The sequence below is a fragment of the Salmo salar genome, chromosome 15 (assembly GCF_965601325.2).
Source record: "Salmo salar chromosome 15, fSalSal1, whole genome shotgun sequence".
Taxonomy (NCBI): domain Eukaryota; kingdom Metazoa; phylum Chordata; class Actinopteri; order Salmoniformes; family Salmonidae; genus Salmo; species Salmo salar.
Genome location: NC_138305.1, coordinates 33,038,728 through 33,059,118, shown reverse-complemented (window position 1 = coordinate 33,059,118; position 20,391 = coordinate 33,038,728). Strand labels below are relative to the sequence as shown.

Genomic DNA, 20,391 nt, shown 5'->3' with positions numbered 1-20,391 from the left:
GTCTGACTAAGCGATGGTAGGCAGCAGCAGGCTCGTAAGCGTTCATTCAAACAGCACTTTCGTGCGTTTGCCAGCAGCCCGTTTATGACTTCAAGCCTGTCAACTCCCAAGATTAGGCTGGTGTAACCGATGTGAAATGGCTAGCTAGTTAGCCGGGTGCGCACTAATAGCATTTCAAATGTCACTCGCTCTGAGACTTGGAGTAGTTTTCCCCCTTGCTCTTCATGGGTAACGCTGCTTCGAGGGTGGCTGTTGTCGATGTGTTCCTGGTTTGAGTCCAGGTAGGAGCGAGGAGAGGGACGGAAGCTATACTGTTACACTGGCAATACTAAAGTGCCTATAAGAACATCCAATAGTCAAAGGTATATGAAATACAAATCGTATAGAGAGAAATAGTCCTATAATTCCTATAATAACTACAACCTAAAACTTCTTACCTGGGAATATTGAAGACTCATGTTAAAAGGAACCACCAGCTTTCATATGTTCTCATGTTCTGAGCAAGGAACTTAAACGTTAGCTTTTTTACAAGGCACATATTGCACTTGTACTTTCTTCTCCAACACTTTGTTTTTGCATTATTTAAACCAAATTGAACATGTTTCATTATTTATTTGAGGCTAAATTGATTTTATTGATGCATTATATTAAGTTAAAATAAGTGTTGCTTCAACAAAGTACTGAATAAGTACTGAATAAAGGGTCTGAATACTTATGTAAATGTAATATTTTAAATACATTTGCAAAAATGTATAAAAACAATTTTTGCTTTGTCATTATGAGACAGTGTGTGTAGATTGATGAAAGAAAAAACAATTTAATCAATTTTAGAATAAGGCTGTAACGTAACAAAATGTGGAAAAAGTGAACGGGTCTGAAAACTTTCCGAAAGCACTGTACATGCGCTTCTTTACAACTACGGGACAAGTACTGGCACACTCACCACTGCTGCTGGAACTACTCCTACTGCGGGATGAAGAGCGGGATGAGGATGAGGAGGATGACGATGATGAGCTGGATGAGGAAGATGATCTACTGCGGCTCCGTTTCGTTTTCCTTTTTTCTTTCCCTTCAATAGAAAAATACAAGAGAACAGTGACTATTTATCATGAGTCCAAGGTAGGCGCACGCACACACACTTGTGGTACCCGTGTGGCTCAGTTGGTAGAGCATGGTGTTTGCAACGCCAGGGTTGTGGGTTCGCTTCCCACAGGGGACCAGTACGGGAAAAGAATGTATGAAATGTATGCATTCACTACTGTAAGTCACTCTGGATAAGAGCGTCTGCTAAATGACTAAAATGTAAATGTAAAATGTAATCAGTTAATAAGTGATCACAATAGACCATTAAATGACCTGTGCTTGTAGATCTTCTGTCATTTCCTCTTGTGGCAGACTCAGTACTTCTTCTGTCATTTCCTCTTGTGGCAGACTCAGTACTTCTGTCATTTCCTCTTGTGGCAGACTCAGTACTTCTTCTGTCATTTCCTCTTGTGGCAGACTCAGTACTTCTTCTGTCATTTCCTCTTGTGGCAGACTCAGTACTTCTTCTGTCATTTCCTCTTGTGGCAGACTCAGTACTTCTTCTGTCATTTCCTCTTGTGGCAGACTCAGTACTTCTTCTGTCATTTCCTCTTGTGGCAGACTCAGTACTTCTGTAATTTCCTCTTGTGGCAGACTCAGTACTTCTTCTGTCATTTCCTCTTGTGGCAGACTCAGTACTTCTTCTGTCATTTCCTCTTGTGGCAGACTCAGTACTTCTTCTGTCATTTCCTCTTGTGGCAGACTCAGTACTTCTTCTGTCATTTCCTCTTGTGGCAGACTCAGTACTTCTTCTGTCATTTCCTCTTGTGGCAGACTCAGTAGTAGTACTTTTTCTTTCATAACTTCTTATACTGGACTCACTTTTCACGTTGTCTACTTTGCTGGACTAACAAAGACAAAGTAAAGGGTAATGCCTTATAAATCTGTTTGCATTGTGAGCCCAAACATCTATCATAAACCCGTCAGATTTTAAACACAGATCATCAGTAGCGTTTTTTAGCTAGCTAATTAGCATTCCTAAATGCAAAACAAGTTGCTAGCCCGATAACGTTAGTTACCTAGGTACTTACCATGGTGGCTGTTGTCTCGACAAAAAGAGGCGAATGCAATAAAAAGTTGCTGTTTATCAAAGTGATATTCTCTACACAATTATTAGCAATACTTTATCGATTGTACTTATTTGTCAATGTAACTGTATGGCTGTAAGAGATAACTGGCTGGCTACTCTGCTGACAACACGATTGAGACATTTTGCATCCCACAATGCACCATTGATTTCTTAAAGCAACACCGCAATGTTTTAAACAGCAATATAATTCCATTTCTATGGTTGTAAACCTCGGTGGGCTCAAATATTATTTTTTGCATTTGACGGCTTGGAAGAGGTAAGGCAATAACACTGTATTTCCGTAACAAAAACAACATTCAATCAGAAAGAGAGAAAAAACCTATCCCTAATAGGATACAGTCACTGGATACTGCATACACAAGTCATGAATCTACAAAATAATTCAGTGACAGTAATAATGCTCCTCGTGCAGAATCAACCTGACCTTTCAACCCCTGGAAAGTCCTGCTAAATCCTGTGTGGTCAAAGGATGCACATTCATTAGTGCATGGGTCTTGACCCTGGAAAAGATACAGCACTCCACCCATTCTACTAGCCACAACTTTCTGGTTGTAAAAATAATGTTGATGGTGATTATGCAATGGAATCATGGCAAAAACGACACACAGAGTCACTCTGATATTACATATAATCATATTTATAAGTGCCAGTATTAGTATTTATACATTAACAACAGTGTCATACATATTCATTTTCTTTAACCTAAAAAGCTAATGTCATGTCAATCATTTCAACAAAGTCTTGACTGCTGGTGTCCTAAGCTTTAGGCCTACGTTTATATCACATGTTGGCTACTACATCAGCCAAATGAAATACTAGGCTATTTATCTATCTGTAGTCAGTTTAATCTTTCCTTGCAACAATGGTCTAGTACAGGAACTATTGTAGGCTATTTTCCTCCTGCATTCTAAAGTATAACCTTCGCTTTATTCAACAAAATGTTTGAAATATACAAAGACATACTTTTTTATCTGATACACTCTGTACCAATTGCTAGTCCTAGGTGCAGGGATTTAGAGAAACTAACTATATCCATTGTGAAACTAACTACACTGTACATTAAGAGGTTACAATAAGAAGTGAAAGAAATAAAGAAAGCTTATCAGTGACTATCTTTGTCATGCCCCATTTATTCTGTATCCATATTATAATTGTGATATGTAGCCTATCCGGTTTTTAATTGGACGTGTCAGATTTCAATGCAGCCTTTCTGTATTTGAAAAAACTTAGTGGGAGAAATTAAAATGGAAGACACTCTACTTTAGCATTGAGGTGATTGGGGCTGAAGAAGGAAAACCACAGAGTGTTGGGAGCACACAGAGAGTAGTTTAATGCAGGACCCATCCTTGCCCTGCGCCAATCCCTGTGAGCCATGGGCCCATATTTATCAAGCGTCTCAGATTAGAAGTGCTGATCTAGAAAGGCAAAACTGATCCTAGATCAGCACCCCAATATCAGACGCTTGATGAATACTGTCCCTTATCCACTGGGCCAAAAATGGTTGAATCAACGTTGTTTCCACATAACTTCAACAAAAAATGTCAATGTGATGACGTTGAATCAACGTGGAAACTGATTGGATTAACTAAAAGTCATCAAGGTAAAGGGATTTCAATGTTAACCTAAATTTATTGATGTATTTTTGTTGTTGATTTCACGTTGAATTCACGTTAGTTGACCACTCAAAAACATGTAAATCAAAACTAGATGTTGAAATGATATCTGTGCCTAGCGGGTAGCTACTGCCTATACTTCACAGGTCTGGGATCAGATTCTCTCCAGTAGGAGTAGTGGGCTTCAGTGTGGCGGCCCCGCAATGCAGCAGGCCAAAGTTGCAGTTGATTCTCTTCATGAAACAAGGCTTAAGCACACAATATCGGTTATGTCAGTTGGATGGCGAAAAATATACAATGTATAACCCTAACTATTGAGGAAAAACAAATGTCTGTTAACATTTTGAGGAGGATTGGTGATATGATTGAATGTCAGCTTGATATACTGTTTCTACTATTTCTATACAGTTTCTACTGTTTCTAGTGGCTCAGAACAGTGGCACATTATTGGTTATCAAATTCAGTAAAAAAAAAAAGAATCCCTGAAAGTATCTTTCCTCCGAATGTGTGAAAGAACAGTTCATGCTTATATGCAACTTACTAAGGGGCATTTATATCAAAATGCTGCTTCGTTGAAATCAATTTTCAGACTAACACATCCAAAACTCTGCAAGCATGTAAGGTTTGATATGATTTTCTGTAAACAAAAATACTTACAATGTTATTTCAATTACATTGAGACCTGATAATACATGTTTTGTATGTAACACACCCACCTCTTACACTTTAGTTGGAATTATAATGAGCTAGAACATCTTTCCCAAATGCTCTTCAGTGGACCTATTCTATTCAATTAAATATTAAAATATTTTATACAAATCTATGGACAATGAGGACGTAGTTTGATACACAGAAAAGTGCAACATGAGCTTCCTTGCTGTTCAGATTGAATTAGAGATGTGTAAATAAGGTAGCTTGAACCACTTCAAATATGATTTGATATGATCTCAATTAGTCTCAAATCAATACATTTATGCTGTGGGTAAAAACAACTGACAAGTTGATAGTACGGTCATCCTGGGTTGATCTCAGTAGCATAACTTGGCTTCCTCTCCTTCTCTCCATCTGCACTGATGGTCAAGACATTAGACAGGTGACGCAGGAAGTCCTGGTAGGGATCCACCACTTAAACGAAGGAGAGGAGACGAGGAGAGGAAGCCAGCTAAGAATATTAACATACACCCAAGGTCTAATGTCTGGTTCATGATTTCTCACTTTCCCATCTTTAGCTCTAAGGGTTGTGGATAATGTATTTGCAGCGCAGGGCGGGAGATTTAGGCCTCTGCTTTGTTCATGGAATGGTCTCCGTGAGCCAGGCTCTCCTCGCCCTCTTCCTCTTCAGGAACCTAAGGACAGTCACATCTCAGTCAGTAACAGATCTTACAGTTTAGCCGCAATTTCATCTACGCCAAATCATATTTGTTATAAGATAGTATTTTTTTATTTACAAATTAAATATTTTTTGCATGTCACCATGACATGTAATACAATACAATATGCCATATTAGACATATATGGCTAATGCCACATTACGATATTGGATATCTCAAATGTTATATGAGTGTCACACCAATACATGAAACATCATGTACCGTGTACTGTATAGCTCAGGTGTTTGATTCAACTGTAAGCTAGTGATGTTCAAGGATGGAACAGTACGATGTGTTTTATCTCTCAAGTTCTTACCTCCCAATAGATTGAATCATCAAAGCAGTTCTGATCTGGAGGCTGTCCCCAGAATGGAAGCTTCATTATCAGACCTGTACAAAGAGATAAGTCAATTACAGTATTATTCAATACGTTTCCCCGTCTTCATGGAATAAAGTTCATTGTCATGATCTCAACGATTTGATGATGAGTGTAGAAATATAATATTTATATTACCATACGAAAACCGACAGGAAGTCTGTTCAAATGTGATGTCGATTTTTGAATGACAAAACATTTCACTGTGTTTTCTCCACCCACCTGTCATGGCTCCTCCAACCAAAGCGAACCCAAGGGATGAGGCCAGGGCTGCAGCCTGCATGGCAGCGCTCCTGAGGGAAGAAGGGTGGAGAAGAGAAAATGAGAAGGATACAGTACTTTGTTTTTTTTAAGAGACCCTTATTTTGACACTTATTATTGAGGCCAAGGTCACGCCTTCACTGAAAAGTGAATTACTATAGACATTCCAGAACTACAGTATCTATACATGGCCACTGGTCAAAGTTTCTGAGTTTCCCATTACTGTTGATTATGAAAATGACTACACATTGTAATTTACCAAAAGTCTTTATAAAAATCATTCCTGTTTCTTAATATGCTTGTATAGATGTACAGTATGAACAGTGTTGTTAGATGAGCCTTACCCATTCTTCTTTCCCAGAGCGACAGCCACAATGCCAGCGATACCCCCAAGGATGCCAGGCATGCCGTGCAGATTGTGGACGCCACAGGTGTCCTGGATGCCCAGGTTGGATGCCAGGATGGGCTGAAATGCAGAGAGAAACAGGGGTCTCATTTACATTATTCCCTACGGCCCACTCATTTCATCAATTTTCGAGCTATCTGATGGTAGGTGTTTGTTTTGACTAAAATGCAAGTTTCTCCCAGCACGCAAAACTGGTTTCACCAACCACAACCAGAACCATTTCTGCTCATTAGGCTGAGGAGTTAGTTAGGATGCTGGTAGAAAGCTATTATTCAAAAGAATGTAGGTGTATTGCCACTCACAAGACACATTACAACCCTAGTTAACAATGGCATTTTCTAGACAGTTTGGTGTCCTGGTCCATCTCAGGATTGTCTTCCTATTGGTTCAGACGTGTGTGACCTTTGTACTCACAGTGAGGAACTTGAAGCCCAGGGTGGAGACGATGCCAGCCACGAATCCGATGATCATGGCACCGAAAGGCCCGATGTCCATGTCAGCGCAGGTTCCCACGGCAACACCTCCGGCCAGAGTGGCATTCTGGATGTGGACCTATGGAAGCATCTATTAGCTATGCTACAGTAGGTGCTGTGTGAGATTCTATTGTCTCTCTCCCAGAGACACACATGCACGCACACACACAACACACACACTCAATAGCCTTGTTTAAATATATACAAGTCAAATAAATTGAGGAGGTAAACAATCTACAGCTTTGCTGTCTTCTGACTCTTTGTGGTTTGAGTGAAGCGTGTGTTATCTCACCATGTCCAGTTTCCCTTTGTGCTCCACCAGGCTGGAGACGGCGTAGGCGGAGAGCACACAGGCAGCCAGCGAGAAGTAGGTGTTGGTGACAGCCATGAGCTGATCAGCACCGGGTTCTGCGATGGCAGAGTTGAAACTGGGCCAGAACATCCAGAGGAACACAGTACCTGGAGAAGATATTCAAGTAGATTTTTATTTGTCTGCTACTTCAATTGATTCTGAAATATATAAAACAAAAAAAACGAATGCATTAAATGTATTAAAACTATGTCAAACTGCTTGCTTGTCTGAAGCAATTAACTTTTTGTCCACTAGGTGGCGTGTGTGATTATGATATGTGGCGGAGCCTCCATTTGAGCCACACACATACAACACCCCTTCCCTTGTGAGTAAAATATAAATATACCATGCAAACAGACACCAGGGGCTAAATGTATCAAGCATCTCAGCTTAGGAGTGCTGATCTAGGATCAGGTCCCCGTCCATATAATATCATTCATTTTGATCTAAAAGTCAGAACTGATCATAAATCAGCACTCCTATTCTGAGATGCTTGATACAAAAGGCCAGGCATTCCCTAGGCATTCCCTTAGGCACGTATTGCATCATTTCTATTTCTAGTGTTCCAAAGATACATATGGGGACATTTTATCAATATTTAGCTGATCTATCTTTTAATAGTAGTTAGTGACTGACTACAGTAATAAGATCAACTGAATTTTGCATTGACTGTGATGACTGCCATGTGAGTTGCTGCTCCTACCGATCATGGCGAAGAGGTCAGAGTGGTAGACAGAGCCGTCGTTCTCATGACCGTTCCGCAGAGCTGGCCTGTACAGCATACGGGCCACTGCTAGACCGAAGTATGCCCCGAAGGCATGGATAATCATGGAGGCCCCAACATCATTGGCCTGTGAGTTGGACAAACCACATAAACCACTTCATTATGTTGTAAAACAAAATACAACAATTCAAATAAAAGCCCTCCCAAACAAACTTTCTCCTTAGCCTGCTAGTTATCTCAATCACTTGTCAATCACTCATCCATCCCGCCTCTGCCCATTCCCAAGCAAAACTAGTGCACTGATTGGTTGGGAATAGGAATGGACAGATTTAAGAATAAAATTTGACCCCTTGACCTTCATTTTTTTTTTTCTCCAATTGTAGACTCATCCCTATGAATTAACGGCATGATTATATTTATAAGAGCCCTTTTGGTAGGATGAATCTTGTCTAGTTGTTTTGGGCTACCACTTCTCACCACTAGAGACCAATCTCGCAGGGGTTAGGGGTTAGGGGTCAGGTGGTGAGGTCGTGTGTATAAGGGCCTAGGTAAACGGGTAGTAGTCATGCACAGTAGGGGGTGGCATGCACCTTAAAAGTTTGTTTACGGACCGCCATGATACCAAGGAAGAAGAAGAAGTCGTTATGCATGGATCAAAAGGAGATTCACCATTTTCTTTTTACCATTACTCACAAGATTGCACACAATATTGCTCATTGGACCGTATTAACTAATATACTTTTCTTGCATTGTGTTGTCTTTCATGTACACGAGTGCTTAGATGAGTGGATGGGGGTGAAGTTAGTCTGTTGTGACTGACTATTAACATAAGGGTTGGTTCTGGGTTCTGAGATTATGGTGAAGTGCACTGACCTTCAGGACTTCGGCCACCAGATGTTCATTGATGCCGAAGATGGTGATCTCAAGGAGGGTCATGATGAGGAGCTGGACTGGGCTGGTTTTTCCCAGGACCGCCCCGAACGAGATCAGAACCGTGGCTGTGCTGAAGTCTGCGTTGATCATCCTTTTGGTGAGGAGTAAGAGGAGGTGGAGGTGGAGGTGGGGAGAGAGAGACAGAGAGACAGAGAGAGACAGACAAAGAGAGATACATTATTAACACTTAAACAGACCACTTCCTCGGTTGTCCTCTATCCTGTGGACATAATGCTGCTACTGCAAGCTACATTCCTTCTGACTGTACTGTGTTTTATTGTATTTACTTGAAGATGGAGACTTTGATCTTTCCTTCGTCCAGGTGCCAGAGGCCTTGCACGAGGAGACCCCACTGCAGAGCGAAGGCAGCCAGGAGCAGGTTGAGGCCCACGCTGCTGAAGCCATATCTCTTCAGGAAGGTCATCAGGAAGCCGAAGCCAATGAAGATCATCACGTGGACATCCTGGAACACTGTGGACCAATGAGAATGCAGGTCAGAGGTCAGCTCAGGGGAGTTTGACTATTTGATCCTTAACATAACATGGTTTTATTGAAGGTCCATTATGGCCAATCTGGCCCTATTTGATTTATTCATCACATTGAATGAACACTGAATGAAAACAGAGAGGATGAAAACAAGGACACTGAATGAAACTAATAAAGGGTGTAAACAAGACAAAAAAAGACAAAAATGCAACTGTAAAGACATTCAAATCGGTTGACAGACCAGCAATTGATCAAATACCTAGGGCTTTGCCTTTCGATGCTCGAATGACTCACGGAGCAGCCGCATTGGACTGTGCAGCAATCGTAGTAACCCCTATCCCCACAAGGGGTCATTGTAAATCCGGACTTGTTGGAGGATGGAAGACCAATTCAATTAGTCTGTGAATGGGATACTGAGAACTGAGGCTCCCGATAACCGTGTCGTGTCAGTAACCTCAAGCTGTTCCATTCACTGACTTCACATGATCTTAATCAAGTCTTCTGAACTTATCAGAGGGTCTCTGGGAAGCAGACAATCCACAGTTAAACACATTCCTCACTATTAGTTTCAGTTACTGGAATTATAAGGACAGGGGTCTTGTGAATGGATCAGTGTCTTTGCACTTTATGTACTGTATGTTTAGATTGATTTACGTAAGAGGACAGAGACTTTACTGTATGAGGGCTCTAGTTCACTGTGTTTGTGGACAGTAGGATGTGAGCTCCGTCCGATCGTCTGCAGAAACTGACCAGACGTGTATGTGTGTGTGCATCTGGTGTGCGTGTGTGCGCATGCCTGTGTCTGTAGCTTAGAACGGTAACCTCCACTCTTCCGCAATGCTCACAAAAGGTTCCCTTCCCTGAAATGCCTGACAACAGGAACTTCCTAGTCTCAAAAGCCATGTGCGATGGAAGACGGGTTCTCATCTGGAAAGTACATGAAGGTGTGGCAGAAAGGGAAAACAATAGGCCTCATTTCTCCAGGTCTGGTTAGCATTGTGGTGAGCAGTTAGCATTGTGGTGAGCAGTTAACATTGTGGTGAGCAGTTAGCATTGTGGTGAGCAGTTAGCATTGTGGTGTCAGGGCAGGACCTAGGCAGACAGTCACTACTCAGAAAGTCCTGGCTGGGGAAGTGATGGAATATAGGGTGTGGGGTGGGGGGTTTGGGGGCTTAGTTGCAGCATAGACTAGCTCATACGTCCATTGTCTTCTTTTTGTCTGTGACTATGTATGACTACTATGTACAAGCATTTTGCAACACTCACAATAACATCTGCTAACCATGTGTATGTGATCAATAAAATGTGATTTGATTTACTGTATGACTCCGTCTACCAAAATGCCATTCTAGAGCTTATATACATCTCTATCTTATAGTGCGGTCTTGAAATACAAGTCCGTGCTATAAATATAACCGATGCTGCATTGTACAGTTGTAGAGGAATTGTAGTAACTGGCAATTCACTTTAGAGTTGAGTTTGTTTGGAGGCTCCCTGTTTCTGCCACACCATGATAGAGACATAATAAACAGGAAGGTTAGCTCATCTAAACAGATATTGTCTCTGATTAGAAGTCTGTGAATTCCTCTCTCTCATTATTGTGTTTACATGTGACTGGCTCTTTCTCCCCAGTAGTGCATTGTATTGCTATGGATGACATTCAGCACACTACACCATGATTCTAATCAGGTTTAGTATTACTTACGCAATGCCTCCGAGACGTCATAGGATACATTATAACTCTTCTGGCACTGGTCAGAACACCCGCGCCCATCCGGGAACAAACAAATAACTCAAATCTATTCAATCTTTTCCCTGATATCGAAGTCTGAACAATGTCAGATATGTAAGATATACAAATAGCCTTGTAAGATATATAAAAGGTAAGATATACAAATAGCCGTGTGTTGACTTGACTTTTGTTACGGAAAAAATCTGCATTTTTGTTGTTTATACATTGCATGCAATGTTTTCTGTTCTTTGGCACTGATTGTGGGTACTGATTATTGGGAATGTGCAAATCAAACATCTCTGGGTGGATGCAAGGGAATGGACCGTATGCTAATAATGCTAATAATACAAACTAGAAAATACGATGTATCGTGTAAAGGTGCTGAGAACTGCCTTACCTGATAACTTCCTGGCATTGCAAGCACAGAGCACCAAACTTTAGAACATAACAGCAAAACAAATCTCAGCTTTAGTCTTGTCTATATTGCATATCTTTATTTTTTTGGTCCACCGCTGCACACTGTCATCTAAAATCTTGAATGTTTTATTTCTTTGGCTTGGTAAGGTATGCACTATGCACCCATTGAGGAAGCCCTTGGACGGTCCTATATCACCTGAATACTTGATCCCTTGGTGACATCATACCAGTTGGCGGTTCTAAGAAAAGGATGTGGTGGGAGCTAGAGAGGTCCATTTGGAACTCAGCCTCGTAGATGGCCTCTTTGCCCAACATGTTAGGTCATCCCCCATATGGTAGTTGTATTGTGCTAGCACTCTAACCAAGATTTCAAGTATTTTCTGGATTGCTAGTCTGAAGGTGTGTCAGTCTGAAAGGAGATGGTTTCAGGCCAGCAACTTAATTATTTTCGATAATGTTGAATCCTGACATATTTGGAGGTCAGTCCACAATGATCTGCCGAAGAAGCTTGCTCTGAAACGTGTCAGCATCAAACATCATTGAAGGGAATTAAATTGCTGTTCCTCAACCGTCCATCAACATTTCAGTAATCCCTAGTGTGCTCATTCTGTCCCCCAGGCATGATGATCTAATGCCAACGCCACTGCATTCACTAGGGCGGGCGCCCGTGAAAGTATGGATCATGCAAATACAGTTGAAGTCGGAAGTTTACATACACTTAGGTTGGAGTCATTAAAACTCGTTTTACAACCACTCCACAAATTTCTTGTTAACAAACTATAGTTTTGGCAAGTCGGTTAGGACATCTTTTTTTTCCAACAATTGTTTACAGACAGATTATTTCACTTATAACTCACTGTATCACAATTCCATTGGGTCAGAAATGTACATACACTAAGTTGACTGTGCCTTTAAACAGCTTGGAAAATTCCAGAAAACAATGTCATGGCTTTAGAAGCTTCTGATAGTCTAATAGACATCATTTGAGTCAATTGGAGGTGTACCTGTGGATGTATTTCAAGGCTTACCTTCAAACTCAGTGCCTCTTTGCTTGACATCATGGGAAAATCAAAAGAAATCAGCCAAGACCTCAGAAAAAATATTGTAGACCTCCACAAGTCTGGTTCATCCTTGGGAGCAATTTCCAAACGCCTGAAGGTACCACGTTCATCTGTACAAACAGTATTACGCAAGTATAAACACCATGGGACCACGCAGCCGTCATACCGCTCAGGATGGAGACGTGCTCTGTCTCCTAGAGATGAACGTACTTTGGTGCGAAAAGTGCAAGTCAATCCCAGAACAACAGCAAAGGACCTTGTGAAGATGCTGGAGTGCAAAAAGTATCTATATCCACAGTAAAACAAGTCCTATATCGACATAACCTGAAAGGCCGCTCAGCAAGGAAGAAGCCACTGCTCCAAAACCTCCATAGAAAAGCCAGACTACGGTTTGCAATTGCACATGGGGACAAGGATTGTACTTTTTGGAGAAATGTCCTCTGGTCTGATGAAACAAAATATAACTTTTTGGCCATAATGACCATCGCTATGTTTGGAGGAAAAAGGGAGAGGCTTGCAAGCCAAAGAACACCATCCCAACCGTGAAGCACGGGGGTGGCAGCATCATGTTGTGGGGGTGCTTTGCTGCAGGAGGGACTGGTGCACTTAACAAAATAGATGGCATCATGAGTCAGGAAAATTATCTGGATATATTGAAGCAACATCTCAAGACATCAGTTAGGAAGTTAAAGCTTGGTCACAAATGGGTCTTCCAACTGGACTATGACCCCAAGCATACTTTCAAAGTTGTGGCAAAATGGCTTAAGGACAACAAAGTCAAGGTATTGGAGTGGCCATCACAAAGCCCTGACCTCAATCCTATAGAAAATTTGTTGGCAGAACTGAAAAAGTGTGTGCGAGCAAGGAGGCCTACAAACCTGATTCATTTACACCAGCTATGTCAGGAGGAATGGGCCAAAATTCACCCAACTTATTGTGAGAAGCTTGTGGAAGGCGACCCGAAACGTTTGACCCAAGTAAAACAATTTAAAGGCAATGCTACCAAATACTAATTGAGTGTATGTAAACTTCTGACCCACTGGGAATGAGCTGAAATAAATCATTCTCTCTGCTATTATTCTGACATTTCACATTCTTAAAATAAAGTGGTGATCCTATCTGACCCAAGACGGAATTTTTACTAGGATTAAATGTCAGGAATTGAGAAAAATTGAGTTTAAATGTATTTGGCTAAGGTCTATGTCAAATTCCGACTTCAACTGTATGGGCAAACCTCCAAGGCACCAGTTTAATTTAGCATCTAACTGAATCTCACTGCAAGTCACTTTTTATGTTGTTAACTGTAATTACAAAATTGAATTCCGTCCGAATAGCGCCTGACTTTGATGATAGGGCTTTACGGCTGTGAAACAACTCCGTGTTGAATACATTCTTAAGGTTCCACTTCTCTGAGGAAAACAAGTATTTCACAGAGCCACAGAACCCATTGGTTCCTCTCAATTACATGTTTTCAATACTGATTTTGTCCCTTGATGAGAAAGCCCAGCAACAAGATAGGTTCCTTTTTTTCTAAATTGCATTTCTCTGCTTATTTCCTCTGCTTTGAACCTGTAATTGTGGAGTTTTGGTATGCACCATATAGACGGACGGACAGGGGGTGTAGAGAAAGGAAGTAATTGCCACCTTTTATACGCATATCTAACTGTATAATCCTTTAAACAATTACTATTTAAGATCTTGAAATAAAAAGGTATTTATTGTGGTTTATGTAGGATGAATTCGGATATTTTATTTAACCTTTTTTTAACTAGGCAAGTCAGTTAAGAACAAATACTTATTTACAATGATGGCCTAGGAAAGAGTGGGTTAACTGTCTTGTTCAGTGGCAGAACGACAGATTTTTACCTTGGTAGCTCGGGGATTCGATCTAGCAGCCTTTCAGCTACAGTGATACATTTATGTGACGCTAGAGGCGTCACATAAACAGGGACAGCTTAATCCTGATGCTTTTATTTCTTTGTCTGACAAGAGAAAATCAAAACTATTGTTAGGGCTCTCGAGTGGCGTAGCGGTCTAAGGCACTGCATATCAGTGCTAGAGGCGTCACTACAGACCCTGGTTCGATTCCATGCTGTATCACAACCGGCTGTGATTGGGAGTCCCATAGGGCTGGCGTAGGCCATCATTATAAATAAGAATCTGTTCTCAACTGACTTACCTGGCTAAATAAAATGAAATGACTAAGCCCTTGCTGAGAAACCACATGATCCACATCACTTCATTGGAGTGACATCATAGATGGGGGCAGAGCAAGCTTCAAACAGGAAGCTCACCTGCGGTAAGATCAGTGACATAGCATTTTTTCTGTTTTGATGTTAAGGTCACAAAAACTTGCACTGTGCCAAATTGTGATGTAAATGTGCATACTATGTACTTGTGCATCAAAATACATTAAAAAGTTACCAATATTATGTTTCTATTTGGTAATTCAGTCAGTTTTTGTTGTTCTGCTTCACCAACCATAGCTAGCTAAAGTAGGAGAGCATGAAGTAACTAAAGTGGGACAGTCTTATAGGCTTTTGGGACAGTCTTATAGGACAAAGATCCATCCAGTTTACTTTAGGGACCCCCTGTATTTAGGTTAGGCAGGGCTTTGCTTCTTGTAGTACTATATCCTGTTCATTTTTTCTTGTAGTACTGTTATTAGTGTTGTTATTAGTACTGTTATTGTACTGTTATTGGTACTGTTATTAGTACTGTTATTAGTACTGTTATTGTACTGTTATTTGTATTGTTATTTGTACTGTTATTAGTACTGTTACTAGTACTGTTATTAGTTATGTTATTGCACTGTTATTAGTACTGTTATTGTACTGTTATTAGTATTGTTATTAGTACTGTTATTGTACTGTTATTGTACTGTTATTAGGACTTATTAGGACTGTTATTAGTATTGTTATTAGTACTGTTATTAGTACTGTTATTAGTACTGTTATTTGAGTGAATTCAGAAAAAGTGGGGCACTTTTTACATTTCCGTTTTCTGTAATCTCTTCAGAAATTTATCAAACATATTAGACCAACAAATCAAATCAATTTGTATTTGTCACATGGGCCGAAAACAACAGGTGTTGTGCTTACTTAATTTTTAAGTAAGTAACAACATTTTAGCAAAAAAATAAAATAAAAAATACAATCTAAATAAATAAATGTAACACAATAACGAGGCTATATACAGGGGGTACCGGTACCGAGTCAATGTGCGGGGGTACAGGTTAGTCAAGCTAATTTATGTAAATGTACATGTAGGTAGAGGTAAAGTGACTATGCATAGATAATAAACAGTGAGTAGTAGCGGCGTAAACACATGATACATTTCTGAAATCCTCAGATGTTTCCCATCACACAAAATTGAATAGAATAGTTATTGGGGTACAATTGGGACTATAATAATGGTATCCCAGTTTATTTAACCTGCTGTCTCAGTCTACCAAATGCAAACTGAAAATATGGTTTTGACTCAGTGTACACAAATGGGTGTGTCATGCCTGCTGTGACTATGATTAGGAAACATCTTGAAGTTTTCAGAAATGTGTTGGGCTTATATGTTGGATAAATGACAAACGAGGTTACAGCAGACAGAACATTCTAAAAGTGTCCCACTTATTTTGAATTGACCCTATATTGTTTCTCTGATCATTTAGAACAACCTATAGTTATAAAAACTATTAGGATGTATTTGGATATGACATAACGTAAACATTTTTACACATAGCCTAATTTTCACTCTTTCTGTCCTTGTAGTTGATTCCTCCAAATTGTTTTTTGTTTTGTTACAGAGAAAATTGGTCACATTTTGCTGAGTCGTCATTGACTATAATGCAATATGCAAACATGTTAGGAAACACATCAACTCCCATTCTGAATGTCTCTGCACAACATTATTTATGTCCACTGTGCCATAAATCCATGTTTAAATGATTCTGTTTACAACAACAAAAATATGCAAATATGGATTTATGGGACAGTGGAATTTGTTTTTCTAAAATTGAATGCAGAGATCATTCAGAATGGGATTCTAGTGTAATATGAGTTGGTGTTTTCTAACATGCTTTAGACACATTTTCATACTGCAAAATGGTTTTGGGGATCAACTACAATCACAAAAAGAGTGAAGTGTAAGTCTACATGTAAAAATAGGTGAACTTCCCCTTTAACATTTCTAAACACTGAACTAATCTCTTTGGGTCACAGCTGCCCCGCCCATTTATGGCTAAACCTCCGTACTGTAAGTCTTCAAGTATTTATGCTGTATAAAGATTTATGTACAAAAAAATGCCAGTGTCATATGTAAAGTAGTAGGGGTGGGTCTTTGTCACGTTTCAACTGGTAAGTCACAAGATTTACAATAGTCTCCAAACACAGATTATTGCGCACATGTGCAAACATTTTTACCCGTAACTCAATCAAATTCCCATTAAAATAAATTAAGAATTTATTTCCCTTCAGCGCATATGCAAGTTGATCCAGTTCCATTGTAAGTATGTGGATGGCATTCATCAGACACTCATATCCAGAGCGACTTACAGGAGCAATTAGTGTTAAGTGCTTTGATCAACTTTTCACTTAGTTGGCTCTGGGATTTGAACAAGCAACTTTTCGGTTACTGGCCCAACACTCTTGACTGCTAGGCTACCTGCCACTAGGCTTCCCCTTTGTACAGTCCGTCTGGGGGTAGCCACAGTGAACCTGCCCAGTATGAGAGAGAGGGGTGCCCCTATGACAGCTGGAGCATCTGGCCCGTCCCATACAGAATCATTTTAGGCGTGAGTCTGCTGCAATGGACACATGCACAACCAGGGTTGGATAGGTTACTTTCTAAATGAAATCCTTTACAGTTACTAGTTACCTGTCCAAAATTGTAATCAGTAACGTAACTTTTGAAATGTCCAAACACAGTAACGCAATCTGATTACATTCAGTTACTTTTGGATACATTTCCTCTTAACAGGCATTAGAAGAAGACAAAAAGGATCCATCAAACACATTTGGTGTGTCATAGTGGTCTCTGACTTGTGGTCAGACTCACTCAGGTGGAACAAACTTAAACTTGTGCCTTTTTTCAATTCTGAATTGAACGTCATTGAGAAAACAGAAAGGTGTAATAATGTATTTTTTACCAAACCTCCTTTCTGAATTTAAAAGTGATCCAAAAAGTAATCGTCTAGTTTTTCAAAAGTATCTGTAATCTGATTACAATAATTTTGCTGTTAACATAACGGACTACATTTTTATCTGTAATTGGATTACATGTAATCAGTTACTCCCAACCCTGTGCACAACAAGCTCACACTATGCTAACCCTCTGATTGATCACAGGAGCTACTGCACAATTATAAAGAGAAGAGGGGTCAAATCATTGAGACTCAATTGCATTATTAACTTCATAGCCTGTCATCCATAGCAACCATGGCTGCTATCAATAAGCCAAATACAAACAGATCCATGATTCTTCAACCGGGCTCCCACAGCCAGACTGACACACTGACAGACTATGTGTAGCACCACACTGAGGTAGCCTGCTCTCAGATCTGTTTCTGCCTTGCCAACTGCTATGGTCATTGTCATACCAAGACAACACAAACTGATCTGGGAACAGGCTAACACTGAGAAGCCTTCAGGTGTCACTTACTGGGGTAGAGGGTCAGAGGATTCTGTTCCGTCTTCTCCTCATGGTGTGTGGCATTGTTGTGGGCTCCGTGCCCCCCGTGTTTCCCATCATCGTAGACCACAAACACAGCAAACAGGATGATGGTGATAATCTCCAGAGTCAGAGCCAGGATGGGAAACTTCAGCCTCATGTTGGTGGAGTAAGCAGGCATGCTAGCATGAACTAATTCTGTGTGTGTGTCTCTCTCCTCTCTCTCTCTCTCTCTCTCTCTCTCTCTCTCTCTCTCTCTTTCTCTCTCTCTCTCTCTGTCTGTCTGTCCCTATCTCTGGTACACTCTCACTCCCTCTCTCCCTATCTATCCTTTGGGGCTTGTGGTGGTAGTGTGACGGGGGAAGAGCAACTGGTGTCTGGTTTTAAATTGGTGGAGGTTTCGTGGGGACCAATGGCAGGGCATAACAGGCAGGCCCGGGTGGTTACTCCCACTTCTGCACTTTGCTTATGGGGATTGGTTCCCTCCCTGTTGGGTGTTTACTATTTTTAAAAGAGGGGGCAAAAACAAGACTTTGGCAAAACACACAGTAATGACAACCGGCCAGTGACAGAGCCATGATATTAATGGCTAATGAGCTTTTTCAAACTCATTTGCAATTGTAAAGTCAAATTAAATTGAGCCATAATCCTGTAAAAATGAAGATTAAAAAGCAGTCTCAATCATGTGCTGTGCAAATATACACTTTAAAATCCTTAAGAGTCTATTGACACACCTGTGCGTCAATCTAATTAACATGATAAAAAATCCCCATCAAAATCCATCAGTTTAAGATAGAGATATCCGCAGATGTCGGCCTTCCGCATCTGCGGTGGAACGTGGTAGAGCTAGAGCGCTGGTTGTCAGACCAGGTTAAAAGACCCCACCAGAGAGAGTTGCTGATACTATTTCAATGTAATTCTGTCCTAGTGCAGAAATGCTTGTTTAGTCCCACCCTCTGAACACTGACATATGGCTCTTTATAAATATTGACAATCATCTCCACCTTCCTTTGTGTGCATAGCTCAAATGGTCTCTAGCACAGCCCACACTCCGCGATTTGTAAACAAACCAAAAGCCAAGGTCAGGGTAGCTTCGCTAATAGCTAAGGAGCACAGCACAGCTAACGTAGCTATGGCGAGGCGAAGGACCATCTACTCTCCTCCCTCTTCTGCGACAGAATTGAAAGATCAAGTTTCAAGTTTTATTTGTCAAATGTACAGGATACACATGGTATACACCATCCAACAAAATGCTTAAGGATGAATACAGAGTTTAGTGGTAATTCTGAAGTTTTACTGGTGAAGCTAGAGGGTAGCTAACCTAGTCCAATAATGCTAGCTACAACTAGCTAGCTACTGGTAACTATTATCAACTGTGGATAATTGGTTCCAAAAGTTGTTTCAAGCATAACAGTACCTATAAATATGCTAGCTTGCTACCATTCAGCTGTTTTTCCGATAACCTAATTTTCTTAAGAGTAAAGGTTAGCTGGTTAGTAGCTTTCTGGCTACCTAGCTACTGTACTCGAAATGTTGTTAGATAGCCAACTGCCTGGCTAGCTAACTAAACAACAGCTGAAACGACCTAGCTGTAATGTTTACAAGTATCCCCACTAGCTGGCTACTAGATGACAAATATAACAGTTGGCCCTAAAGCTTTTTGTAGGGAGCCAAGGAAAGCAACTATTGCATGTATGAGTGATGGACACTAGCTAGAATGTGGACCAATACTGTTATAGCAATATAGCTAGCTACTAATACAATAGCCCAACTTATTGCACATTGTTTTGATGAGCCAGTTAAAATAAGGCTGTCACTTAATCGAATCACACGCAAATGCAACAACTTACAATGTACACACATGTAATTATACTGTATGTTTCTTATTATTAACTTTAAATGTCATCCAGATATTACACTTGATGTGTATGGAGAACAACATTACTAGTTAGCTTGTATTCTCCGAACAATAAAACCAGTGTTCCTGTAACATAATGTGTATAGTGTAATATAGGTTGTAGCCAAGAGAGGAGGAAGTGGAGGCTTATTAGATCACAGACTTGGTTCTAATTTTAGTGATGCTCATGAGGACCCCCATAACAATTGAAATGTCTATGTGGCATTTCGGAACCCTCAGTAGTCAATGTGTGATAGAACCTATCTGAGCACAGGAGAGGACTATAATGAATGTGGTCTTTCTGTACATTGTTATCATGTCTTTTTCATTCCATTGTTTGCTCAGCTTGTAATTGTAGTTGATTATGTAAACATTATCAGAACAGGCATTGAATGATAAACAAAACAAGGAACCATTCGTTGATTTCTTTATTTTTAAATGTACAATTTTATCCAC

At 40.3% G+C, this 20,391-nt stretch overlaps 1 protein-coding gene across 1 annotated transcript; it reads right to left on the bottom strand.

The window, feature by feature from the left end:
- Positions 1-2,789: 2,789 nt before the first annotated feature.
- On the bottom strand, positions 2,790-18,412 carry rhag (Rh associated glycoprotein). Its single transcript, XM_014143974.3, has 10 exons — positions 18,030-18,412; positions 8,969-9,152; positions 8,622-8,772; positions 7,728-7,875; positions 6,965-7,131; positions 6,614-6,751; positions 6,138-6,259; positions 5,755-5,825; positions 5,473-5,546; positions 2,790-5,132 (listed from the first exon to the last, which is right to left on the bottom strand). The coding sequence occupies exons 1-10, from the start codon at positions 18,217-18,219 to the stop codon at positions 5,061-5,063; spliced, it is 1,317 nt and encodes a 438-aa protein (XP_013999449.1). The 5' UTR covers positions 18,220-18,412; the 3' UTR covers positions 2,790-5,060.
- Between the last annotated feature and the right edge of the window lie 1,979 nt (positions 18,413-20,391).

Excerpts from the sequence above, each read along its gene's own strand:
- rhag (XM_014143974.3), bottom strand. The coding sequence starts at position 18,219 with ATGCCTGCTTACTCCACCAACATGAGGCTGAAGTTTCCCATCCTGGCT. Across the intron at positions 5,826-6,137 it reads GCTCTGGGAAAGAAGAATGG|GAGCGCTGCCATGCAGGCTG; the intron begins GTAAGGCTCATC and ends TTCTTCCCTCAG. Across the intron at positions 5,547-5,754 it reads GGTTGGAGGAGCCATGACAG|GTCTGATAATGAAGCTTCCA; the intron begins GTGGGTGGAGAA and ends CTCTTTGTACAG.